The following is a 27,278-nucleotide window of genomic DNA, read 5'->3' as shown; positions in this document are numbered from 1 at the left end:
CGACATTTACGAGGATATTTAATACGGTGTACAATGTTTCTAGAACTTGATCCATGGAGTAGGCAATGATTAGAACATCGTCCAAATAAACAACAACGTACGAATGACACGTTGGCTGCCATACGTGTTTTCAAAGAAATCTCAAGAATGATCTCTCGTTTCGTTTGTTCGCAACATTAAAATCACCAGCCGCTGTTGAATACAATGAAGAAAAGTGTGGTACAGATCACTCCTACCAAATGGTTTCTTATGTCACCACAACCAGAAAAAGGATCAAATGGCACAGAAGACCTGGCATGCGACTACCTCTGGGGATCTCTGTGGCAAACGCTTTGACGATTTTAAAAAGAATTGTAGCAAGGAAGAAATTAGAATATTCAGAATTATTTGTCTTACACATAGCGAGGCTATTTTGTGTAATATTATGTCAAAACCTTGCCTTAAAATTTCACGATCAATCGCGATATCATATTTTAAAATAACTATCAGTGAGGACATGACGAATTTATTTCTAATGTAAAACCACTAACACCGGCAACGGACAAGAGTTGAGATGTACAAATATTTCTCATTTCTCGCATTATGACTATATTAATCGTTCTTTTGCCAGAAAATCTCAAGACTCTTTAATTAGTGAACACTCGGCTCCAAAATCGGGGTAAAATGGACTCACCTGGATGACTTGATCCACCAGTTGATGCTTCCACTATGTAGAAATCGACACTTTTTAGTATTTAGACACTTATCATAGAATCATTTCGTGAATATATTACGTGTGTTTCATAAAAACACATAAAAGGTAAAATCCTTATAATATTTGTCGGAGTCAAGTTGGTATTATGGGGCGTTTGATGAACTTTACTTACTTTACCGTCGCGGATGTAGCTAATGTTTATCGGTACAAATGAGGACACTACAAGAGGCTATGAGTAATGGCGATAGGATGGTCGAGATGATGGTAACAACGAATTCAGGTTCGATGACAAATCCATGGTCCACGGGAGGACAAGTATCAACGTAATACTCGATTCGGGTAACTTCTCGATAACTCACTCAATCAGCAATTCGTCCAACTAAGAAACTAACTCACCCGTAGTCCAAAAGAAACTGCCCTTATATACTCCTGTCCCCACTTCTCGGGTCAACCTTTGCGTTACGTCGAGCGACCGTATACCTAGACCAGGCCATACACTGCGGGCCAGCCGGACACCAGATGTCCGCTTATCCTTACGACGTACCCTCAATAGTCTTAAGGACCCATCGTAAATCCCAGTAATTTGCTAGCTAAGGTCCTTCAGACCCAACAAATATCTTCTTGCGAATCATTTCTAAAGACTACGGTCTACTACGGTTTGACAAGGGAAAGTTAGTTTTTCTCACGTACGATGCTTCCTACTTTTTTTTTTTTTATTTATTTGTTGAAATTACAATCAATTCTCGCGTTGAGAATTTTCAATAATTTTTCTGGCGTGGCGCAGTGACATGGCTGTTTATTTACAATAAGTTAATACTTATTATAGATAGGTATAATTTATAAATGTTATAAGTAAGTGCATATGCTTAATTTGGATAACTAAATGAATCTAGCGTTTAGGTCTAGCGGGTAGTGCCTCTTCAGCCTGCGAATCTGGTTCGTCGTGTCAAGTAGTCCAGTGATTAGGGGGTTTCGGTGTTTGTTGACTCTTTTGCTATATCTGTCGCTATATTTTGCTATTTCCTCTTTGACTGTGGGTATCTTGAGGTCGCGATGGATGGTTTCGTTGGTAACATACCAAGGTGCGTCTATTAAGGATCTTAGCGTTTTCGATTGGAAGCGTTGTAGTATTTCGATGTTGGAATTACTTGCTGTTCCCCATAGTTGGATTCCGTAGGTCCAGACAGGTTTTATTACGGTCTTGTAGAGGGTAATTTTATTCTGTATGTTTAGTTTGGAGCGTCGGCCCGTGAGCCAATAGAGTTTTTTTAGTTTGTCCTTTAGTTGCTTCGTTTTATCTGAGATGTGTTTCTTCCACGTTAGTCTCCTGTCCAGGGTCATGCCCAGGTATCGGACTGAGTCCCTACTAGGAACTGTTGCATTGTTGATGGTGACCTGGGGGCAGGTTTGGATGCTTCCTACTACCAACTTTCTATCGAGGGCGGCCAAGACCTTCCTAATCCACCAACCCTCGTTTATTCAATCAGAAGCAATGTATACTGCCCTCACTTCCTGATCAAAAATGTCATGATCAAATCCGATGGTCCCGTGCGATAGACACACCCATCGCTAGCTTTCCTCCGACACAGCATCGTCACTCAACTTTAATTCTTCTACACCGCTAGAAAAGTCAACAACTAAGTACAAATCTAACGCCTGACGTCTAAGTCTAAGCACGAACACTCACTTCCTCTATTAAGTGTCCTCTAGTGCTACATACGAAGTTAAATTATAAGAGCCTTGCTCTAGCGTGCATATCTATCTTACCTTCGGGCGACAAGTTGTCATCTAGGAATTATATCTACTCAACAGTGTAAATTGACTGTTGGAAATAAAAACTTATAATTCTGTGAATCACAGTGTTATCAGTGTTAACTGAATCACCCCTATTATCTTAACCGAAATCAGGGGATCGATCAACTCGTGGTGTCGATTGCTATAATCGTAACGGGAATTTACGACTCCCGTTGACGTCTCTCCTCGCGAAAATACACTTTGTTTTTAAGGAGAGCCATATAATCATTTCATACCTCTGTTAGTTACACGTCCCTCCCGTGACCGTGGCTACGTCTAGTGACCCGCTATGTCACTTCGAGCCCGAACCCATCGTCATAAAGTCAGATTGGAACATTAAAACTATTTCTTATTTTTATTACTTAAGTGCAGCTATAGTAAAAGTCTGGACTAGAGTATTGGGGTTTTTTTCCAACATTCCGGACGGAAAATCCCGATGTTCTTTCATCTCCGACATATTTAATAAGCAAAACAACCTTCTACTTAAACACCATTTTTGTAATTATCTTTTAAAAAAAAGTATGAAATTGCATATAAATTACTAGTTTGATGATCATGATAGTCGTATCATGTATACGTGTCATAAAAGTCTTTTATATAAGATACATTTTTTTTTTTATTTATTTATTTACATTTTGCAATTTGTCCAGTAGGACATTTGGTAAAATATTATAGCTTAGTGATATAGTAATATAACATGTGGATGGCTACCCCCAGTGGGATACCATCTTCGAATTTGATTGACATATAAGATACATGATACGTTAAAATAATGTTTCTGTTAGTGTTCCAACACTTTCACGAGTCACTGTGTTACCTTCTGGTTAGTGCTGCTCGAGACTTCCGTTATAGATCATCGAGTTAATAATTTTTCAAACAACGGAAGTCTTAAACGGTATCGATTATAAATAGGAAGTATATATAATATATAGTCGAAGAACCGCAATTTCAGAATTTTAGACGGAGTGAGCTGTATTTTGATGGGCTACGGACAAAGTGGTTCAGGAAAGAGTTTCACCATGAGCGGTCTGAGAAACAACTGGGAAGTACGATTATGTCGAATATTTTGTATTTTCGATTTTAAGGAGCTCTTAACAAAAACAATTCTTCTCAAAGTTCATGACTTTTTACGTAATTTTAAATATGACGAATTTAAAAGAAAGAAATTAAAGATCCTAGAATATTCTTTCTCTTTCCCGAAGAAGAGAAATCTAGACGAGGACCGTTTTTGCTATGAGTTCATCAATTGTGCAAACACAGTGATGACATTCGTTTTCTCAGCACAGAGGCCTGGTCACTCGACTTCTGTCCCGAATGTTCGCTGAAAAAGCGAACAGAACGGAAGTCAGCAAGATAGAGTACCGTGTCAGCTTTGTCGAGTTGTACGGGAAAGAGGCGAGAGATTTACTGGTCTCTGACACGGATAACAATAAAGTCAAGATAAACGATCGAGAACCCTTCAAGGTGTTATAAAATATTTTACGAAAAAATGCGACGAGACGTCCGATAGAATTTTAGTGAGAAAAATTCCAGGATATCTCCGTGGTGTGCATGGATAACGAAAAAGAAGGTTTGAAGAGAATTTTCGAAGGGGAAGTCAGAAGATCGATTGCGAAAGAATCGGCTTATCCGGCGTCTCATTTAGCCACGTCTGTGATTACCTTTCACGTGTCTAACACGAGCCTAATTACATCCTGGGGCATTGTAACCACAGCCAAAGTAATTGTTCGACTCGTGATCCGTCTACAAACTTTACGAATCGAGGCATTGAGAATCGTAGAACTTGAAACGTTTGCTCGTTAATCTCGCTTTAAGCTTCGAAAGTCATCGTAGAAGGAAATCGCGATATTATCGATGAAATTTCACTGTATTTGCATTTTTCCATTTTAGATATCAATAAGTTCGATCGAATCCAATTATCCTGTAGTATTGAGATAAAATTTTCGCACGATGTAAACTTTTAATCTGACGATAGTCTTTAATGATTAATTAGGAATTTAATTAAAACGTTAGGTACATATCGTGGAAGCAGCTGGCACAGGAACAGTGGGAAGAAATAATTGTGGGAAACCGGCCGTGGATATAGGTGTGGCGAATTTAATGAAGACTGAGCTCGAGCAATTCTTTTCGTATGTAGGAAGATCAAGATCATCCGTCGTTAACGTAATACGCTCCAGTAATTTGCTGAAGATTTTGGGAAATACTCTTTTGGTCTCTTCTATAATTCGGTAATGAAAATTTCATTTGTATCATAAATTTCAAGCCGCGGTATATAATGTAATTAAAATAGGTTGATATCTCACATTCGGATCACAAGAGAAGATCTTGACATCACATTGTCGACTTTAAAATTCACTGCTAAAATTGCAAGATTAAAACCGGTCAGAATAAAAGAAGATATTAAACATCAATCAGATTTGATAGTGCATAGGCTCCGAGAGGACGTTAATGCGTTGAAGAAGGAACTGATGTTGAACGATATGCTTCTGCATCAAGAAGCATTCATGAATATCTCGAAGGCCCGGATGGAACAGATCAATCGGAGTATTCTTCTATTTTTAAACGGCAAGATTTCGGATTTTACGTTGTTTAGTGTGTCTCAGGCTCAAGTATTGCTAAAGAATATCAAGGATCTATATAACAGGTTGCATGATCTGTGTTATCTATGGGATAATTTTCGGTTCGATTTCTAAATGATTGAATTGTTAGATTAAGCGTCAAGGAAGTTGAAGTTGACAAGTTAAAGGAGATGTACGAGGGTTTAGTGAAAAGTATAGCGGAAGCTACCTCAGCAGAAAGTCTACTTAAGGTTTGATTATGAGATTAATGAGATTGCGAATATTTATGCAACAATTTATAGTTTTTAAATATAACTAAAGAAATGAAAACACACGACACGACAAACACACAAAAACATGATGTGCGCATCTTCACACTTTTTCAAATTTCAAATCCGTAGTCTATTAATAAATTTTTTTTTATAGCTCATCCGTGATATGTATATTGAAATACTTACAGGAAATTGAATTATCCGAAGATGAAGTCAGTAAACGGAAACGAGTTAGGAGTTCCGCAGAAGATTTTAAAACTGAAGAAGATACGAAAAAGTTAGAAGAAAGAGTTGGTAGTTTAGATAAATCTAGTAAGCCAACACTTACTCGGCTAATATAATTTTAAAGAATATTCATAAGAAAACTAAAATTTAACGTTGAATAGCGATAGGCGTGACTTTAGGCCCCTACGCAGATGTACTCTCTCCCGACAAAAGTCTAGAATACAAACATTCAGCAATGTCTAAACAAATTCTGAAAATTAATAGCGAGAATATTATGACGGTTAGACTTTATTATACTACATTTCTTCGAACCATTTGAATGTGTCACTAATTTACATATATTGAAAAAAGGTTCGACGTTTATTTGACTCTTTCTTAAAAGAGGAACTAAAATATGCAAAAATGAAGGAAATATTTGATAGAAACGAAAGGACTCTTGCCGTTGTTCGACAAAGATTTACAAACATGGTTGATAAATATTTCCAGGTATATTGCAGTTTACTATCAATGTTTAAACAAATTTTCTCCAAAGATTTGAAATGGTTAATTCTTCGAAATTATTCGTTAGGCAAAGAGAAATTTAGACGATGCACGTGATAAACTTAGCAAACATCAGCAAATTCGACAGATGATGAAATTAGAAAGTCCAGAGGAGATCAAAACAATATATGAAATCGAAAGAACGATCGAGCGAGATATTTCGTGTTATCAAAAAGTGTTAATCAATTTAGAAGAAGAAGTCGATCAAGCTCGTCGTGAAATTGTCACGTTATCCAATCAACATCTTGAAATGAAATCGAAATTGGAATCCGGTTTTCGAGACTATAGTGAAAGAAATGCCTATTTATTGCATTATACTGATAAATCGATGAAAGCATTACTAAAATCTGAGAAAAAATCGTTCGATATGATTCGGCGCAAGTTTAACAAGTTTCAACGAGAAATATTGCGTAAAACAGAGGTAAATTTTTCATTCTAAATTCAAATATTTTGTAATTAATATTGTTATTATTTTCAAAAATTTATCTTTTTGAATATTTTATAAATTTTTTAAACTTCCATATTAGGAAACAGAGAAAAGGAAGAAAGCACGACTTGACAATAAAGGGAAGTGCACTAGTACTAATCTGTAGCTAACAAAAATATTATCTTCTTAGCAATAAGTACTAATATTTAATAAATCAATAAACGCATTTTTTTAGTAAATTTAAACTTTACTTCGAATTTAAAACGAAAGCGGTAATTTACCGCCAAAATGAACGAATACCATCTATCGATATCATATTGAACTACGTCAGTGATACATACCGACAGGAACAAACTCATTTTTGTCGGTTAAAAGTCACTGTTTACGGTAATCATCAGATTTTCATCGATATTGTGAAAATTACACCATATTAGGAAATTTTCCGTACAGAAGGTAATTTATAATCATTTACTTTAATGGCACATTACGCATAATTTAACAAGTACTACTAAAATCAATTTAATATCTATTTGTCTTCGACTTGATCTATAAGTTTTATTTTTTATATACAGATTATATCAATTAAAACTATCATAATCAATTCAGTACATAGTCTAAAACTTAATAATCACGTGTATATTAACCGTTTCGATACATTTCTATTCAAATACAATTGATTACACGTTGTTATGTACATATAATCGCTAGGCATCACAATGTTTCTTAAGATTATAAATTCTAAGATTAATCTGATCATATAAATTAACCAATTTCTATACGACAGAAAAATTTACTATGTTTAGAGGATTAACTTACGAGTAATAGGAAAAGGAACTAAGACACTTTACTAACATCGGTTTGATCTTCATATTCGTGGACCGTTGTTGGCCAAATCGTCTTATCCGACTGTTAATGTCACGTTACAAAATTGTAAACAGAAATTCAGTTAACCGTTCGACAGCAGACGAAGATAGATTTTGTTAGCTGTCAATTGTTTCAGTTGTGAATAGTGTATGAAACATTCTGAGAAAATCGAAATCTTGTTTTGTATATGTTTAAGTTACTTTCAGTTCAAGTGTAATTTAAAAAGCTTACAATGGAATTTGGGTTTTGTTTAGTTTTATAAAATATTTGACTCTAGGATAAAAACTGTGTGCACTTAGCGCTGGTGTCTAAGAATATTAACGAAAGTTGCCATATCTTACTTGTTAGAATGACAAGTAAAAAGGTAGTAAGTACGCTATATACAGACTGTCACAGTATATCATGGTATAATAGGCGAGGGAGTAATTTTATGTGGAAAACACGTCGGAAATATAGGATAAGTTATCTTCACGGCCCACCGTTTTTAAGAAAATCGAATTTGAAAATTTATCAAGTATACTCGGATTTGACCTGTTCTTCGTTGGACAAGAATAAATAATCGACATGAGGTTATTCTGTGTGAGGTGTGAGAATTTGAAAAAATCAAATCAAAATCAACTTTGAAAATTTATCAAGTACACGTGTACCAGATAAATTCTTAACTTCTTTTTTCATTATTGTAATTTTCGTGCGTACAATCTATCATGCAATGATAATTAGCTCAGACTATGATAACTTAAGTTATAATATAATAATATTATGTATCACTATGATATTATTTAATTTATGTATTCTTAACTAAACCTGTTCAAATGTAGTTTTTTAAAAACGATATCTTAGATGGAAAAATTTTATTCTACATTTCTTACTTGTTTCTGCATATAGAATAATCTTTTGTTAATTGTTTACTAGTATCCAGTAATTAATTAACCAAATTTACATATGCTACAAGCGAATATTATACACTATTATAAATAAATTTTCAAATTCGATTTTAATGAAAATGAAGTGCCACATAAACAAATTTTATTCTATATTTTCTACTTATTTTGCCATGCAGTATCGTTTGTCGATTGTATCATGATTATTACTAGGATACCCTATATAAAATCTTTTTCTATCGATTCTTCTACATCGAAAATCAATTTGCGTGTCTGTAGTTATTACGTAAGGAAACATTTCTTGAGAGATTATTAAAGGAAGGAAAAGGATATATCTTTACAATGGAAGAATTGCACGTATGTTTGAAAAGACATTCGTGCGAATACAAGAAGATGCTATTCGTTATAGATCGCTACTCTCGAGTAAGTTTAAGATATAAAATAACGTGCATTCGTGTTACTGGTTTATGATGTCCTTTGAAATAAAATGTATTAATAGTATTAATGAATTGCGAATTTTTGTACATTTGTAGAAGATTAAAAAATATAAAAGATGGTACCTGTTATAATATTTACTATAAATAAGATAAGAATAATATAATAAAATGAATAAGCCATTCTTTAACTAAATTCCATTTTTTTAATTCCATTCATGAAAACATGAATTTTTAATTATATTCATAAAAATATTCGCAGTTATTCTAGTTATACTCTAGTTATTAAATAATCCTTGAATACTTCTTAAATTTAGTATAAGACACAATTAAAGGAGAATATGGAGGATTTGATAGTGTACGATAGTGACGTTCTGGATGATAATGATGATGAAGATATAGAAGATGCCGATGAAATGGAATATTTGGACATAGAGATGGGAGGATATGAAAATGACGAAGATTTTGTAGTCTTCGAAGAATATTTTCACAATTTTGATAGTATTGCATATCGAAGGAATATTCTCGCTAATATGGAAATGTTAATTTTGCGCATGTTAATAATGGATGGATCTCTCATAAATATTTTGTTTTCGATATATTCGAAGTTGAAGATCCTTTTGAAAGATTATTATCAAAGAGTTGAAAAGTTTTTGGAACGAAACAAGACGCTCGTAGAATTCCAGAATAATTCTGAAAAAAAACAACCAATCAAGAGCTTTGAAAAGAAATACAACCAACTGCAGCAGCTTTTACTTAAGATTACCGAGGTATGGTTAAACTATTACAATTTCATCTGTGCTACTACCATCGGTGCTAATCGAACTTTATGATTGTTAAAAATAATTTTTTTGTAATATAGAAAGAAATATTTCTTGTGGAAACTATGGTGCAACCGCGTATGGTTCAGAATAACGGGGAAAACAAAAATAATTAAAATTCGTGACGTGATGTCAGTATATGTATACACATGAAAAACATTTACATTTATATCAGTTCGATGTGTCAAAAATAAATACATTTTGATTAGAACGTAAATTACGTTCTTCATTTTGATTAGTATATATTTTAAACATTTAGAATGTATTTAAAAATTTATTAGGACTGAGTCAACAAGCAAAGTTCTGTTACAGATGAGTTGCAAAATAGGCGTGATATATAATGCTTTTTCGTGTCTCATGAATCTCCATTATCATTACTATTTTCACTTCACCATTTTCGTGTCAAATGCAATGTTACCGATTCAGTATGGTACATACCGAATCTTATCTGTGTTACTGGCACAGACGAGTTTGCTTCGTCTGTGATGTCAATTTATCCTGTCCTTGGCCAATGGTCAGTAATCAGTGATTCAGTGCACAAACATATTTTCAATCGTACGTGCAGATATCGCAAACACTCCGATAGATGTCTCCAATTTATTTTGTACTTGCGCTATAGATCGTTTAGATCTCTACCGACGTTCGATGTCGGCAGATCGCGCATTTGCGATATTTGTTCTCTCTTGCTTCTATTTGTGACATATATGTTAATATTGAAGATGTTTGTTTAAATGCGAAAAAGAGTATTAAACAAAATCTAATTCTTGGTGTCTTTACTGGCGAATGACAAATAATTGATGTAATATTATGTCGACGTTAAATGAATATACTTGTCAACTATCTACGGAGGAGAAAGCGTATATGGCGGCTAATTTGAATGAAACAGACGAAACCAGACCAATTAAAATTGCTGAAATAAGGCAATGGATAACGGAGAATGAAGATTTACACGCACCTACTGGTATTCATCATTCGTTTTAAACATTCACCATTAACTTCTCTTTCTTTTTATTACTTTGCTATTAAGGAAATATGCATTTTATATTTTCATAGATGACTTTTTCATTCTACGTTTCTTGAGGGCATGCAAATTTAATATCGAGAAGACAAAATCTAAATTATGGAATTATTATAAGCAGAGGGCGAATCTTCCAGAATGGTATAGCAACAGGGATCCATTTCTACCAGAGTTGCAAGAACTCTTTGATTTGGGGTAATGTCTATAAAAATATTTAAATATATTTTTATATATCTTCATTAATGATTTTTACATACTTTTAAATAATATCTAGGAAATTAATATATTTCAATAGCGTCTCGACTTTCTTGAATATTGCTATTTCTAAAAATTAAATATAGTGAAAACAATGCTTAATATTTATGTTATCGATATCTCTAGCCTTTTTGGTCACATTTAGCGTTATAAATTGTGAGTATCTTTTCGTAAGCTCGAGGTTGGGTATAATGCCGATGTTGATACCTTATCTGAGTATGATAAATCGTAACAGTATGATAAATCGACTATTGTTTCAGTTTCAATTCTGCATGTCAGCCATACTTACTTCAAACATTACTAACAATGTAATATGTATGTACTTCTAAAATCATTTCTTTGCAATATTTTTTACACGTACATGTTTAACGTGCGATTTCCATAATATAATTAAAAAATGCACTTTGTATGTAAGAAAAATTGTTCCTTTTTAAGCTTAATTTTTCAGGGTGTTTTTGCCTTTAAGAAAATTAGATAACGAGGGCAGAATGGTTGTGATAATACGTGCTGCAGCACATTCTCCTAATAGACACAAAATGTCAGACATGTTGAAGGTATAAAAGACATTGAATATTAGTGATCGTAGAGCGGAATTGCAGCTTGCAAATGAAATAACGAAGTAGTTGCATTTGATAATTTTGCTAAATTCGTAGGTATAATCGCGAACGAAATTTTTGCTTTGTATACAGGAACGAAATCCAAAATTAATTTATTTTGTGAAACAATAAAATAACTTTTCTTTTTTCAGGCATCGTTAATGATTTTGGATCTAGCTTTACGAGACCACGAATCCGTAACGATTCACGGTATAACGGCTATCTTGGATATAAGTGGAATTACATATGAGCATGTATTTCAATTACCACCGAGTGTTATTAAAAATCTAGTTCACGCATGGCAGGGCTGCTATCCTGTTAGAATTTACTCGTTGGATTTTATCAATACTCACAAATTCATAAATACAGTCTTAAACGTTTTCAGAAGCTTTATGACTACAAAGTTGAAACAAAGAGTACATGTTCATGCACGTGATAAATTAAAGTTATACGAAACTTTGCCAGTGAATATGTTGCCAAAGGAATATGGCGGTATGAATGGAACAGTGAAGGAACTAAGTGGTATACTTTTATTTGATAAGGTCTTCGTATGTAGGTAGATAAGGTGAATGATAATTGTGCCAGTTTAATTACATTTCAGAGTATTGGAAGCGTACGGTTATAGAGAACGGAGAATGGTTCGCCGAGCAAGAAAAATACAAATTGACGTTGATTAAGTAACTAGATTGAGACTAATTTGCAATAACGAGGGATTGCACATGCAATTGTTCAGATGGTTAATAAAGAACTACGTGATAGACATCTTGAAATATTTTTTATTTTTTTTGTAAATGATTTTTAAACAGAAAATAGAGAACGGAAAACGGAAATATACAGTGCTTCTGTTCTTTTGTTCTAAAACATGCTTCCTATGTATTCCTTGCAGAATAATTTTATTCAAAGTAACCGTTTCTCTAAAACACGAATAATCAAGAAGATCGATAAAGTATAAAATATAATTGCTATAATTTACATTCTACAATATGGTACATATTTCGTATCTTAGAACCACTAAGCACACTAGCGCATATTAATTATTCTAATTATATATATATATCCATCCGGTAATTATCTCGGTCAAAGTTTGCTTTTATACATTATTTCATATATTCCTCTCGTGATATACGAAACGTATTTCCATTCCACGCTTAGAGAAACGCTTTCTCCGTTTCCCGTTTAACTACACAATTCCTCTTGACGTCAGAAGATAAATAAAACATACATTTAAGTCATGGGCAAGTAAAACTGTCCTATATCTAATTTGCTATTTGTTAACTTAACCACTTACAACAAATTTACGACAAATACCAGGGCACATTGTATTGGATTTAAGTAAAGATCGTCTCATTCATCGCCAAGCAATCTGTACAGCATATTTTCTCTTAATAGGTGAATTTAAACGAGACGATGAATACTTGTGGATATCTATAGTAAAATGCATCGTCGTGCGAATAAATGTTATATTACAGACGTTGAATTAAAAAAAGAAGGATAAAAAGAGAGGATAAAAGAGAAGAAATCCCTAAGGATCAGATATACAGTCATTCGTTCCTGATTCACACGTAAAAGATACCAAGCGCACAAATAGCATCACATATATCTGAAGATTCACGCACAGAGGGTACTACGAGATCGTCTCGAGGAAGCTGTTGAAGTGATCTTTCCTCGCTTCGAGTTTCCACCGACGCGATGGCTGACTGTGGTTGCTCGAGTCGAACCAACGTGTCGTTAGCTTGATTTCTCTCTTTCACGTGGTAATAACGATATGAAAATGCTACGATCAAGTCTTATCCGCGCTTGAGCCTCAGTACCACTATGCTTATCGTGAGGAAGAGGACTATCCAGACGATGGTTGCGATGAAGCCGAAATAAACATCCGATTCCGACATGGACCAGCCACGTGTCAGCATTGCACGTAGTGATGTCGTTGCCATTGTCAGTGGAAGACACTGAGCTAGGACTCGAAGAAACTTCGGCATACCTTCTATCGGCCAAATTACACCTAAAATTCGGCAAATAAATCAACATTACATATTGGATGTAAATTAATTGATACGATGGTAAATATAAGGGAAGTAGTTTCTTGGAATGAATAAACTGTGGATGTTTATGCATGGAAATTTCGAAGTTCCACATACAAACAGAATGCATGAAGATGTATAAATATTTAAATTATAGTGCTCGCAATATTTAGTAGGTATATCAATTTTCTAGCAAGGATCTATTTTCTATTATATAACATAAAAATATGAATTTGCACAAATATTCGCAGTCTAGTAACGGTGAATTAATCTTTAATTATTGTCCAGTCAAAGTCCAACATACGTTGATTATTCTTATATATTACAATAATATTCTCGGTTGGGTTAATGTCGCGCAACTGTATGTTTCTTAAATGTACGAACCGAGCATCTTCAAGTGGAACATAATTAAGAATGCGAATAACTTTCACTTTTACTAGCTGACACTTGATCACAATGATCGTTGCTAAATTCGTGTGTTTTTTACATTAAGAAATTTTCTAACGGAAATGTTGTGCTTTTCACTGTGACAAGAGGTTCCGCAGTTCGAAAAAAACATTTCATTGCATCATTGACTATATCTTTTTACTTTACTTGTTTTTATCTTGTGCATTACATGCTTTCAATTTATATAACATACGTACCGCTTAATAGAAGCGTTGGATAGAAACTACCCAAAGCCAGCTGGATTGCATTCCTTTCAAGTTCGCAAATCGCTGAAATTACAAACCCTAGAAACAAGAAGAAAAACATAAATGAGTCTTTCCTCTAATTTGTTCCGTTAACTTATCTTAAGGAAAAGTCGATCAATATGTTTCGTCAGACAGACAATGTTGAAATAGAAAATGAAATACAAGAACGATTTTAGGATGTGAATAATCCTCTCAGATTAGGTCGTATAAACTTACTTTTATTTGAGCAAATAGCGAACAAAATTTGTACAAATCCATCTTTAACCTTCGTCTAGTAGAGGTTGAATCATTGTCATAAATATCGAATATTTTATTTTAATAATATAATACTTGTAGAAAGTAATAAATCTTGGAATGAAATGTCTGCACGAGTCAGCATTAATTCAGCATTTGTTACCTAATGGTTGATCGTTGTACACAGAAATTTCAAGAATCAAGTATGGATTTTGAACTTACCGAAGCACATGCCACAAAGGCCCTGAAGAATCGTCAATACGATCACCCAGCCGAGTTGTCCTTGACATTCAACATCAAAGACAGCGAGCATGAAGATGAGTACCAATGCAGTTTGTCCGCACATCACCACGAATTGTGTAATCACATGAGAGAAAAGAACCTCTGCCGGTGTAACTCCAGCTACCCAGCTTCTATCCAAAAGACCCTCCATTCTCTCGATGATTAAAACAGAAGAAGTGAGAGCCACAGCCAAGAAGAAGACAATACTGCAAGAAAAGCATTCTGACGATGATCTTCATGATAAAATTAACAACGAGGTATATTGATTTTTACTTACGTTAAAATTACTCCTGGTGCTACGAAATCGGTGAAACTGGGCTCTTTAGAGCCATAAATTGGATCCTTAAACTGAATCGGTACGTCGCCTAGCTTTGTGTTCTGTTTGCAGGCTGATAGAAGATCTTGGGCAAAGTCTCTGTACGAATATTGAAATTCTCTGGCTAACATCAAACCTATTTGTTGATCTGCAATAATAAATCGTAGTAATTGGTTACGTCTTAAAATTTGGGGAAACAGAGCGATATGCAAAAGTTTCTGGCTAGCTATATTTTTCATTTTGTATTTCAGAAGCGATATATTCAAGAAAATTGTGATTAATACTAAATTCACATTGATATAAAATATAGCTCTTGAAACACGAATAGTGCTGCATATTGTTCTAATGACTCGAAAACTTACTGGACATATCCAGCCAGACTCTGATCTCGCTTTGATCTAACGTCTCCTCGTCAGCTTCTCTTCCCAAGGCCATTCTCGCAACAAGAGCGTCGGTGAAGTTCTCTGTAAAATACAGAGTTCCCCAAGCGTCTCCATCGCGAACTGCATCTCTGGCTGATTCCGGATCAGGATAATATTTCTAAAACATAAATGTTCTTTTTAGTAACTGCAAATTAAAACTACAAAGTCACTCTCTATTATATATATATACATATATATATATCTTACTATAGTTATCATATCTTCGTCCAGAAATTTTAGATATCGACAACTAAGATGCGAAAAGTTACAATCCTCCGTTGTCGGACAAGATTCGTTTCCATAGACCATTTCGTGATTGACTATCGCTATTTTCAAATCTTTTGGATCCCTACCAATTGCTAAACAAAATAGGACTACTTGCATTACTGGCAGCGCAAAAATGAACAGCATCACTCTGTGAATATAAAAGACAGTTTTATTATCTTCATCTAACAAAGAGCAGAATATAGCGTTGTCTTTATCCCATGTAAGGCAAGAAAAACTTACCCCACATTTCTCCACATACGCAAAAAGTTCTTCTGCAATAACGCTTTCATTTTGCCACTGTTCGTTATACCGTAGCACTCCCTTATGTCAGAGCAATCGTTAATAAACGACGAGTTCTTCATTGCGGATAGCGGCCTTCCGTTTATCTATTTCATAGAAAAAAAGAAGACACGCGATTCAAGGAAGTCCTAGAAATTTGCTTCAAATATCGTAGATACTGCAGACAAGCAGAAGTGCTCTTACATCGTAGTGGTTTCCGATACCATTCGTCGAGTCATGAATGAGGACCTCTTTACTTTGGTGGAAGTTTAAGCCAACGACGCCTGACTCTTCCGTCACGTACACCGGCTCGTTCTTCTTGCCCCAGTTCAGAGATGCCTGCAAATACGTGGTCAAGATTAATTCTTTGCGTTTTCCGTGAAATTTGAAGGTCTTTGTTTTAAGAAATATAATATCTTTTTTCGTATAGCAAATATTTTAGGTGATGTCATGAGTAATATTTTAGTGACGTACGATCTCGTTTTTCTTACCAGACTAATATTATTCGTGATATTTAATTCTGCTGGTGGTTGGCTGTTCTGTCCTTCCTGTCGCGATAGTTTCAGGAAAGCTTCTTCGAGAGAAGTGCAGTTGAACATTGTGAGGAGAGCCCTGGGTGATTCCTCGGCTAGCAAGCGACCGCTCCTCATCAATCCGATCTGTTGAGAGAGAATTTTTACAGATACTTGTATGACTTTGCCTCCTCTTCGAACAAAGTCGAATTTCCTCGAAATGCATAAGTCGTTTGCAATTTTTAATAACAGAGTCTGTGCATTCTCAGAAAATTCGAATATGCAAAAATGTACAAAATTTGTAACGTACGATTTATCAACCGATCATTGTTATTTTTATTTATTATCCAATGTGTTTCTGAAATCTGCCTTATCTCCCGCTTTACCCGCGTTCCTTGGTCTTACTCTGTTTAACGCCATCTGTCTTTTCCTTACTTTATTTGCCGCGCTTTTGCCTTCCCAACCTCTTCTCCTCTAGTTTTTCTAATTCTTACCTCTCTCTCGTTCCTGACTTCTTTTCGCTTTTCTTTCACTTTTTCCTCGTATTCTCATCCTTTATTTTCCCTTCTTCGCGTCACTTTGTGCTTCCTTCTCCTTTTTCCCTTCGCACTTCCCTTTTTCCACAAAGCTCTCCGTCCGCGTGTTACCCTCGCCCCGAACCAAACCGAAAGTGTATTTTTATTTATTATATTTTATACTTGGTAATCGCAGCGTTTCGATTGAATCTTATTTTAAGGTGAAGCCAAAGAGAGTTACGTAAAACAGCGACAAAAGTCTTAGGACTTGCTATAATTATCATTGCAAATGATTTCATTGAAATTCTTTATTCGAACAGCGGGAATAGGATATTTTATATTGAACTTTGGCAAATCTTGATGGATATTTCTTCTTTGCATAAATTATAAACGAAGTGATGTAGCTATCTGTTTGAAAATGTAATACGAGATTTTTTAACGATGTCGAGAATTAGCGATCAAAGGATGTCAAAAGCAAATAGGCTTGTAATTTACATAATGTTCAAACGAATCGGCTATTAATTAAGCTATTAATTAAGTAGCCATTGGATAGACATCGTACTACGTCAATTTTTTCTTTATCCTTATAGAAATAATTGCGGAATTTTTTAAGAATACACGAGCTATAAAGCGCCAACTATAAAATTCAACGTACCAGAATTTTGCGGAAATTAATTTCAAATTACACTCTCAAGTTTCCAAAGCATCTTTCCCGCTTTCCGCGAGTTTCTTCTTTCCCTTCAATTTGTTGAGAAATGTTAGGTTGGTATGATCGCTAGTTACTACAAGCTAAGTTGGTACGACTTCTAACGACGCTCTTTTGTCTTAGAAGTCGACCACGTGTTAATTGACCGAGTGTATTCTGTGTGTTAAGACGTGTTGTACGAGGCGGAAAAATATATTGGAGAAAATCGAATCTGCGTAGATCGATTAATTGATAACCTCAAACCCATATCAATTAACACAATTTGCTCGATTTCTAATAATTTGTAGCAGATATTTATAAAATTTTACTAGTTTAGGTTTCTGCAAAATTTTCCTCTCTCCTTTTTTTCACTTAAAAATGTCGTCACTTAAAGATCGTCGAAAGGAAACCAGAAGATTGCGCAATTTTAATATGCGATCATTATCGTAATCGTCGGACGATTTTGTTTGGCAACGACTCCAGTTGCATTGCGATTTGTATTCCCACGTATGCACCGATATTGTGCTCCGAATATTTTTATTACGTAGCAACGATCGTATTACGTAAGTTTTGACGTACAGTGTGTGCCTGTCGGGCCTCCTCGATGTAGTGTGTGGTTATGATGACGGTCTTGAAACCATCCTTCGTGATTTGGACCAAGTGGTTCCAGATGCTGTAACAGAGAACACGTAGTAGTCGCAAGAATCATAATACGCGACATGAATACAAAGGAATTAGCGATCGATTCGTTTTATAGGATCTTAATGGCGGAAGCTATTTTCTAAAAACCAACTTCTGCGCTCTTCTGCTATCAGAAGAATATCAATTACTTAACACTTAACGCTCCAAGTGTGTCTCTCAAGTACCACCGATGTGCAACGCTCTACTCCAAATATATTTTTGGCTCGTTATCGGTAATTGTTTACGAATAAAAATAATAATACTAATAAAATAATAATAATAATAATACTCCTCAGTGAGTACTGTGAGACCTGTGAACGCAGAAATTCGGTTTACACGCCCAATGAATGTTCTCAAAAATTCCACACATTACTCAAATATAATTAACATAAATATCGCGATCAAAATTATATTACTTCTGAGATGAATAAATAAGATCGTCTCGAATGACTTTAATATTATTATTTACACGTCATTGCAGTATTTCAAATCGGACACTTAAGAACTTGCAAGTCGAAGTACGATGAGAATAAGTTGGAGTTGCCGGAGGATATTCGCAATTAAAAATCAGAGCGTTAATTAATTATCTGATAATTAGTTTATCCATTTACAAATACAAGCAATTATCCGATAGTTTATTTAATTACGACTATAAGCAATCGTTTGATAATTACTTTATCTAATCGCAATTACATCGTTATTCGCTTTTCTTCGTTCCATTATGTTACGTTAGAAAATGATCGACGTTCGCTTCGTCGGACAAGCAAAGGAAACTTTCGGTGAGTGTGGACTAAATTTCAGCGTACGTTTTAGCAAGCCACCAGAGAGAGAACTAATTCGCCGATTAATCAAGCTATTACGTTCCTATGAGAAAGCGCGGAAGAGGATCTCTTCTCTGTCGTTCGTTACACACAAGCGCTTGAATTTCGAGAAACGATCGCGAAGAGCTCGTAAATGCCAGTGATGACGAGTATTCCTGTTGATCCAGGGAAACGACATTCGCCTTGCAGCCGAGCATAATCGCTTTGCGAACTTTCTCGCCGCTAATTAGTCCTTCTATTTGTCGTCGTTTGCTGTTCTACTGGAAAAAGAACAGGCAGATTGGACGGAACTATCGGAAGATGCGAGCAACGCCAACGTTCACGGTAGTTGGCCGAGGTCTTTTTCTCTAAACGAGGTAGTTGAACGACGCATCTGCTGGAAATTTACGAGGATCTTGGTCGAACTTTAAGCTTCCGCGAAAGATTTGCTCGCACAGGGACGAGGTACGATAAATTGTGACGACAGCAGAGAAGATTTAGTCGACGTGGTGCGTCGATAAGTTTCAGTTTCTATCAACAGACTAATCATCTGCTCTTTGTTTAAATAAATGCTTTGCCTTAAACGTTGGCTCTTCGAAATAAAACTACGTATTTTTGTTAATCGTTGTAGATACGTAGTTTCGTTTGTCCAAATTCGTAAGAGTTCGAAGTTGGCTGTAGAATACAAATTTTCCATTAAGATTAGAAATTTGTATCTACGATCGTCTCTATGTTTCTAAGCAGAACGAATCACTCGTAAATCTTCGATGCTATTATGCATGAAAAATTCCATGTAATCTGTGTCGTCGCAATGTGCAGGAAAGCGGTCGATTATGCTTCGTTTCAATTTCCTATTTTTTTAAACAGATTAGCAACGTTATTAAGTTGATTATGCTCGTATGTGCATAGATTGCGAAATTTTTGGAGTTACGACACGTGAAAGCCTCGAAGTAGATTAACACGTTCCCCGCGTTTCAGCGCTTTCATCGTAAATAAATTCTACCTGGTGTAAATAAGTTGTCTCTTATAAGTATTTGGACACTGCGGACAATTTATATCAACGATATGTAAATTTACCAGTGCTCAAACGAATGATGAATTATTAATTAGAAGCAATATTTTACACTCTTCCGAGAAAGAAAAGTTTCTCGAATAAGAAAACATTTCCATAGGCTATGGCAATTACGACTCTAATTTTGTTATAGCATTTTGACTTTCGACAACAAATTTAATCAACTGTCGTATAACGTTGCACCTAGCTACGATCACTCGGACGAAGAAGATCGTTGCGCTACGACTTATCCGCGATTTTCTAATTAAAATTCATTTTGTCAGAGACAACTAATTGCCTGGATACGTTCGATTCTTAAAGATATCGGCTCTTAAAACTACGTACGTAGCTGTGACGATTATGAAAAATAAACGCATTATCGTTTCACTGGATCGTAATGTCATAACCAGAGCAAAGTTTGTGAGAAGCGTTCGGCTACGTCCGAACGATAGCGTAATTTTACAGCGAAATTTTACAACGAAAGTGAGAATCCTTTCAGCCCGGGGCTAACAAGATCATGCAATATAGTTTCACGTATATGAAAGTATATCGAGCATCGTAAAATATCGCTGAGAATGTAAATTACGAATATGGTCGATGTTGGTGAGAGTGGTGGTCGGTAGTAAAACGGAGCCAGTGTACTTTTCCACGTTCTTAGCGATGGTAATTGAAAAGTGGCCTGTCACCGCCATTTCATAACGCGAACGAAATTCGTTTGCCTGGACGGAATCGTTTCTCTGCTCTTTAATGTTCCTTTCTGGATATTTATCGCTACAGCCGACGGCTTCTTGGCAGACCATGACGCGCCGTGAATTTTCCTCGTTAGCTCAGCGAGGACTTGAGCAGCGAGATAACGTATAAAAGTTGCTTGAACGTAACATTGTGCGAGAAACACAAGTACGATGCTTTATACGTTAGTTTATCGAGACAGAAAAATATATTAGAATAGTAGATATTTTATGGAAGTAGACTGCACGAATCGGAATCGATTAAAAAATTGTTTAAAATCTATTTATTTATATATTTATCAATTGACTATGATTCTAATAATTTGCTGTTGTTTAATAACAATTATTACCACGAATTAGTTTATCACAGTGGCAGAAACGCTTAAATTTCTTTAACCCATTGAGATGCAACATTTTATTTGTCATCTCTTTTAGTCGGTTAACATTGTCGAATTGTATCGAATTCACATTTCACTCACGAGAGAGAATGTCGAGAACGCGTGCAATATATTTCGCGTTGCTACTTCTTCTTCCAGCCAAGTCGAACAATTTTACGAAATTCGAAGAAATTGAATCTGCATGGCTGTGAGAAACTATCTTTTTTGAATTACACGAACCCCTTTTGTACGTCCAATTTGCGTAACGAGCTTCTCTGACGCAACTATCGTTCTATATTAAATTTAAACTCCAAAGCGGAGAATTATCCTAGAAAACGGTACAGAAAAATTCACGCGTATTTAGATTAATCCTTTTAAATTAATCCTTTGCAAATCGTTACGCGTTAATAGAAATTTTCGTTCGGCTGAATATTGTACGCGGTTTAAGAAGCGTAATCTCCCGAGAGAACAGATATTTAAGGAGATTGCGTGGAAATTAGTTCCAGGGGCGTTCATGTTTCCCGTGGCAATTGGCACGTGGAAACAAAAGATCGTTCAGATGCAAAAGTCTGCGTTCAGTCACCTCTGCTTCTAATTTCGGCCAGGCAAATGGTACTTTCACTTAAAAGTGAATCTTAGAAGCGTATCTGGCAACGTTATAGCTCTCCTGTTACGTTCTATTTACTCTTGTTATTTTATCCTAATCGACGAGGATAACATTCCTGTTTATTCCCTGATCTTTCCACGCATTTCGACCTTCCAAGACCTTTTACGTTCGGAGAATTCCCAGACACGCGAATCTGGTTTTACCGCGTATCGCCTGACTTTTATTCGTCATTGGGTCTTTGGCCTCGGGTATCTTTCGGTTGAAAGCTCGATTTAGCGATTGGCAGATTTTTACGAATTCACTTTCACGAAACTGAATGCGCACTGTGTGCAAAAATATTTTTAACATGAATTTGATATATCTGAATATAATATTATACATTTTTACGTATTTAATATATATATGTCGGATTAGGGTTGGAATTTTGGGGGCGTTCGATGAAACTTTACTCAATTTACCATCGCGGATGTAGCTAATGTTTATTGGTACGAATGTGAACGCTACAAGAGGCTATGAGTAATAGCGGCGATAGGATGGTCGAGATGCTGGTGATAACGAATTCAGGTTCGACGACGAATCCACGGGAGGATGAGTATCAACGTAATACACGATTCGGGTAACTTCTCGATAACTCAATCAGCAATTCGTCCAACAACTAACTAACTAACTAACTCGTAATCCAAATGAAACTGCCTTTATATATTCCTGTCCCCACCTCTCGGGTCAATCTTTGTTTTTAAGGAGAGCCATGTAATCATTCCATACCTCTGTCAGGTACACGTCCCTCTCGTGACCGTGGCTACGTCCAGTGACCTCGCTATGTCACTTCGAGCCCGAACCCGTCGTCATAAAGCCAGATTGGAACATTAAAACTATTTCTTATTTTTATTACTGAAGTGTAGCTATAGTAAAAGTCTGGACTAGGGTATTGGGGTTTTTTTCCAACATTCCGGACGGGAAATCCCGATGTTCTTTCATCTCCGACATATAAATATTTAAAACTCTCTATAATCTCTATCTGGTAGATAAAACGATTTTCTATGGAAGTTGTACCTTTTGAATTACATTCTCAAATATATGAACTTGTACAAAGATCAGTAGTGCGTAGATTATGCGCAATCACCTCAACGACCTCCTACTGTACCTTATGGTAGTGATTACTATAGCAGTACTCAGAATGGATATATTAGGTCATCCCATAAGTTCGTGCCGACTTTTGTGTATACACTTCATGTGTCGATTACATACGGCGATAAGGGACCAATGCACTTGAGCTTAGCTGATCGAGAACAGGCTAGAGCAGATTTTCGTGGGTGTAAGATCGTAATATAGTGAACACAGTGACTTCTAACGGTAAAAAATCATGAGTGAAATGCGTATCCATTTTCGACATCTCATGTTATATGAATTTCGGAAAGGAAGTTCTGTAACAATTGCCACGAAAAACATATGTGCTGTTTACGGAGAAAATGCGCTTTCATCTCGCACCTGTAGGAAGTGGTTCCAACGTTTTAGAGCTGGGAATTTCTGTTTAGAAGACGAGGAACGCTCCGGGCGTCCTCCTCAGACAAACGAAGATAAAATTCGGGATCTTGTTGAAAAATCACAAAGTTTGACAGTTCAAGAGATGTCAAATGTTCTGAAAATACCTAAGACAACGATTCATAGGTGTTTAAAAAAAAATAACATATATAACCGCTCGAAAAACGGCACGAACTTATGGGATCACCTAATACAAAACCTGTGAGGCGAGCCTTGGCTATTGGATTTGATTGGAATTCACAAATACGCGATGTACTTGATCCCGTTACTGATACAGATTATAAAATAATCGCCTAAGTATAGTAGCACTATAACGGTATTCTGAACGAGCGTTCAAATCCTGCGAAGCGAACCTCGATTGTCGGATTCTTGTTCCCGCTACTGATATAAATTATGGACTTGCGAAAGCTCTGTCGTTCGAACGAACAGAACCACTCAAATACAACATACTCTCTCGATATACGCTGAGAGGAACGAGTTTTTGATGGACGTCTTCTTCCGATTTAGCTTGTACGTCGTCAGACACTCACCTTTGTCGCAAAAGTGGATCCACACCTACTGTTGGCTCATCGAGGATCAAGAGCTCCGGGTCGTGCATCAGAGCAACCGCGAAGGATACTCGACGCTGTTGGCCACCGCTGCAATCAGAAAACAATTCCGTCGTTGGCAAATGGAAAGTTGGACGATTTCACAAGTGTCCACTTTGGACGTAAGGAAAATGAAAGAACTCGTTGAACCGATCCGAAACTGACGACGCATCGTGTGCGTCGTGTACAGGAATTATTCGTATTTGCGTTGTTATTATCGGCAAGCAAGTCGTAGAAGCAGCCGGAGAAACGAGACTATGAAAGGTCGAGGAGATGGTGTCAGCATCCAGGCGAAGAGAAAAGAATCGGTAGTTTACAAGGAGGATGACACACGATAATGCGGTTCTATTGAATAAATTCATTACAAGCTTCTTCCAAATTGATAGATTACCTCGATCGACTCTAGTCAAGTTCTTTTGATTCAAATCGACGATATTTAGAAACGATCAACGTTTCTATTAAGCATCGTCGATCAGGTGCTTTGGCGCTAAAATTTCAAAGATTCCAGAAAACCAAGCTAGTCGTTTAGATAATCGTTTCGATCCGTGAACAGCCGATGTATCGATTGAAATTAATTACACTTACCTGAGATTCTTCACCAATCGGTTCTGCGTGGGTAGATCCAGAAATTGCAAAAGGAATCGAAGTCTCTCTTGAATCTCCTCGGTGCACATGCCGAATATCCAACCAAAGTACATCATGGTTTCTCGAATACTGAATTCACCGTAGAGAGCAATCTCCTGTGGCATATAGCCGACTCTTCTTCCAGGAACTCCTGATCCTTTGGTGCCCGGTTTACCACCGAGAACCCATATCTCTCCGGCGTTCAATTTTCTTCGACCAACGATGCAAGAGAGCAGCGTGGTTTTCCCGCATCCACTGGCACCGAGGAGTCCGTAACTGATTCGGAGAAACAGGACGACGAAAGGTATAAATTAGGACCAGATCAAAGGAAAAATCCATATCAAGACTTCAAAACGAAAAATTGGGCGAACGAGAAAATTCTGTTATATCGCGTTACACAGTGGCGAGTTCGATAAGTTTTTTCGTACAGGTCTATAGGAAGCTTGAAAATGGAAACGTGCGTGAGATGTATATAATACGAAGAAATATGTAATATACGCAAATTATAGTTCATTGCGTAAACATCCGCATTCTAATTACGATAAAAAAAACGCGTTTTATTTGTTTTTTAGTTCTTTACACGAGTTCAGCCAATAGCAAAGTCATTCGAAGATTCTCGTTTCTTGGAATCACCACAAAAACCTGCGCTTATCTGTTTCGCAAACAGATCGATTTGCTATGAGCAGGCGTGTCATTGGAAGAGTCGCTAACGCGTACAGTACGGCTCTGTCTAATGGCGAGATCGGCGTGACGATTTCTTAGGCGAGTTGGTTCGCGTAATCGGCCGCCAGTTACATGCTTCCTTGGCATAAAGGCCGATATTCGTAATAGTAGCCAAGATAATGGCCAGCGTGCGTAATGAAATTACGCAACGACGATTTCGCGAATTTGTTTTATCCCGGAAACTTTGAACTCGATTAGAAATTCTCGCCCGAGTTTCCGTATACAAATAGAATTCTCTACTGGAGCGGAACCAATTTTACACCGAAGAGAACGGCACGAGGAACGTCGAACGTTAACGAGAGATGGTCACGTTCCGTTGATTATCTTTGGCCGTTGCTTTCTAAGAAAGCTGCCTTTCGTTTAAGATTCTTCTCTAACAAATTCGTTCTTCGTTATTGTGCTGTCAGAATTTTTGCGAAAAATTTGCTCTGTCGATCGTCCAACTTTTCTTCATCGATCTGGAGAAGAAAATGTAGAAAATAGCCAGATGCAACTGGGTTTATCGTTCGATAACTCAGTCAATAACTCGTAAACTGTGTATAGTGGCGCGAACTGCGAATAGAAGCAATTTTATAGTTTATATATTCATAGATCGCGACATGAAATTCTATGAGTCGAGGTTGCACCGATTTCGTCACGGTTGCAGCAATTAACGCAATCAAGGATTACCTGTTACTAGTCTTTTTTTGCAAAGTTTCTCAGCTCGATGAATAAATAATTCAATATCATATGGTACGTCGAGTGTGGAAAAGATTTTCTAATATCGATAAGTTCTAGCTATTGGTCGTAGTATCCCGATCGCTTTCACCGACAATTCAAACCGACAATTACGCCTTTAGGAAATCAGATCGACTTTGAATGCGTAGGCAGATAAGAACGAAAGCTTATTGTTCGGTGAAATTATTTGTAAAATTGCCACGATCGTTTACAGGTGTACGCTGTAATTTCGAGGAAGCGATCCAAGTTCCAAGTGAATTTTTTAAAAGATCAGATACTTTTTTTTTTACTCTTACTTACATGGATCCCTTGGGTACGGTCATGTTGAGATTTTGCAGGATGTGGTTTGGATTTTTACTGTTTCCGTAACTTTTGAAGGCGTTTCTTACGCTCACTGCTTGCTGTCGGTTCCACGCCGGATTGTTCAAGCCTGGCGTGGCCAATGCCGGATTCGGTGGTATCGTCATGTCCACGCCGGTGTCTGTATTGTTCTGCATATTGTTCGCGTTTATTAGACCACCGTCACCTCCCGCTGTTGCGTCACTGAAATAAAAAGAAGACAAAATTTCTGATAATTTACATATTGCAGCATACATTTTTTTTGACTTATTTATTTTATTATTTATTTATCGTACTCTCGCTTTCCAGTTTGACCAATGACATATAATTGAGACCAACGTAACGATAAATTAAACATAATACAAAGTTTCACTTTGCTTGGACAAACATAAACGATAAATCAAAAATATCTTTCGGCAAACCAAAGTTCCTCCAACTTTCTATTCTCAATATTTCTTGTATTTCTATATCGTATTTCTGTATATCTTCTAAATTTACGGTAACGATTCCTTGATTATTTTCAATATTTTCATGTCCGTTTAGATTTTCTGCATTCGAAGAAACAAATTAATCGTTCATAATGATGCAAGTAACGCAGGTGAAAAAGTATGTATTTTAAAGGCGATAGCACGCAAATCGGATCATTTATGACGCAAATCATACTAATTGTGCATGACAGATGAAACCTCGAATTGTTAGCTTATGCGATGACGTGCACTTCAACTTCCGAGCAAAGAAACGTACGAACCAGGGTCCAAAGTTTTTCCACTCAACGTTCTACGTAAATGTATCCACATTTTTGCAAATTATTGCCACTATATAATAGTTTCTCAATCGAGTTCGAGAAGCAAATTTTCAAACGCTTGATATTTGTACGATTTGCGTTTAACGTCATGAA

At 36.2% G+C, this 27,278-nt stretch overlaps 3 protein-coding genes across 7 annotated transcripts in view; 2 read left to right on the top strand and 1 right to left on the bottom strand.

Moving 5' to 3' along the window:
• Positions 1-6,713: 6,713 nt before the first annotated feature.
• Positions 6,714-10,271, top strand: LOC126870457 (uncharacterized). Its single transcript, XM_050628204.1, has 3 exons — positions 6,714-8,678; positions 9,007-9,459; positions 9,552-10,271. Exons 1-3 carry the CDS (start codon positions 8,598-8,600, stop codon positions 9,624-9,626), a joined length of 609 nt encoding a protein of 202 aa, XP_050484161.1. The 5' UTR covers positions 6,714-8,597; the 3' UTR covers positions 9,627-10,271.
• On the top strand, positions 10,143-12,218 carry LOC126870455 (retinol-binding protein pinta-like). Its single transcript, XM_050628202.1, has 5 exons — positions 10,143-10,471; positions 10,564-10,723; positions 11,232-11,337; positions 11,532-11,901; positions 11,981-12,218. The coding sequence occupies exons 1-5, from the start codon at positions 10,318-10,320 to the stop codon at positions 12,058-12,060; spliced, it is 870 nt and encodes a 289-aa protein (XP_050484159.1). The 5' UTR covers positions 10,143-10,317; the 3' UTR covers positions 12,061-12,218.
• LOC126870450 (ABC transporter G family member 20) overlaps positions 12,138-27,278 on the bottom strand; it is a 51,087-nt gene continuing 35,946 nt past the window's right edge. For all 5 annotated transcript variants that reach the window (XM_050628189.1, XM_050628192.1, XM_050628190.1 and 2 more), the window contains 13 exons: positions 26,342-26,584; positions 24,563-24,877; positions 23,921-24,028; positions 18,184-18,277; positions 16,384-16,551; positions 16,097-16,231; positions 15,854-15,999; positions 15,554-15,761; positions 15,287-15,464; positions 14,886-15,072; positions 14,549-14,814; positions 14,045-14,131; positions 12,138-13,381 (listed from right to left, as the gene is read on the bottom strand). In XM_050628189.1, coding sequence (XP_050484146.1) covers positions 13,167-13,381; positions 14,045-14,131; positions 14,549-14,814; positions 14,886-15,072; positions 15,287-15,464; positions 15,554-15,761; positions 15,854-15,999; positions 16,097-16,231; positions 16,384-16,551; positions 18,184-18,277; positions 23,921-24,028; positions 24,563-24,877; positions 26,342-26,584 — 2,350 coding nt within the window. In that variant the 3' untranslated portion in view covers positions 12,138-13,166. The remainder of the gene's footprint in view (positions 13,382-14,044; positions 14,132-14,548; positions 14,815-14,885; positions 15,073-15,286; positions 15,465-15,553; positions 15,762-15,853; positions 16,000-16,096; positions 16,232-16,383; positions 16,552-18,183; positions 18,278-23,920; positions 24,029-24,562; positions 24,878-26,341; positions 26,585-27,278) is intronic.

Source organism: Bombus huntii, chromosome 10 (genome assembly GCF_024542735.1).
Source record: "Bombus huntii isolate Logan2020A chromosome 10, iyBomHunt1.1, whole genome shotgun sequence".
Taxonomy (NCBI): Eukaryota; Metazoa; Arthropoda; class Insecta; order Hymenoptera; family Apidae; genus Bombus; species Bombus huntii.
The sequence above is the reverse complement of the archived record's forward strand: the minus strand, read 5'-3'. Positions and strand labels throughout refer to the sequence as shown.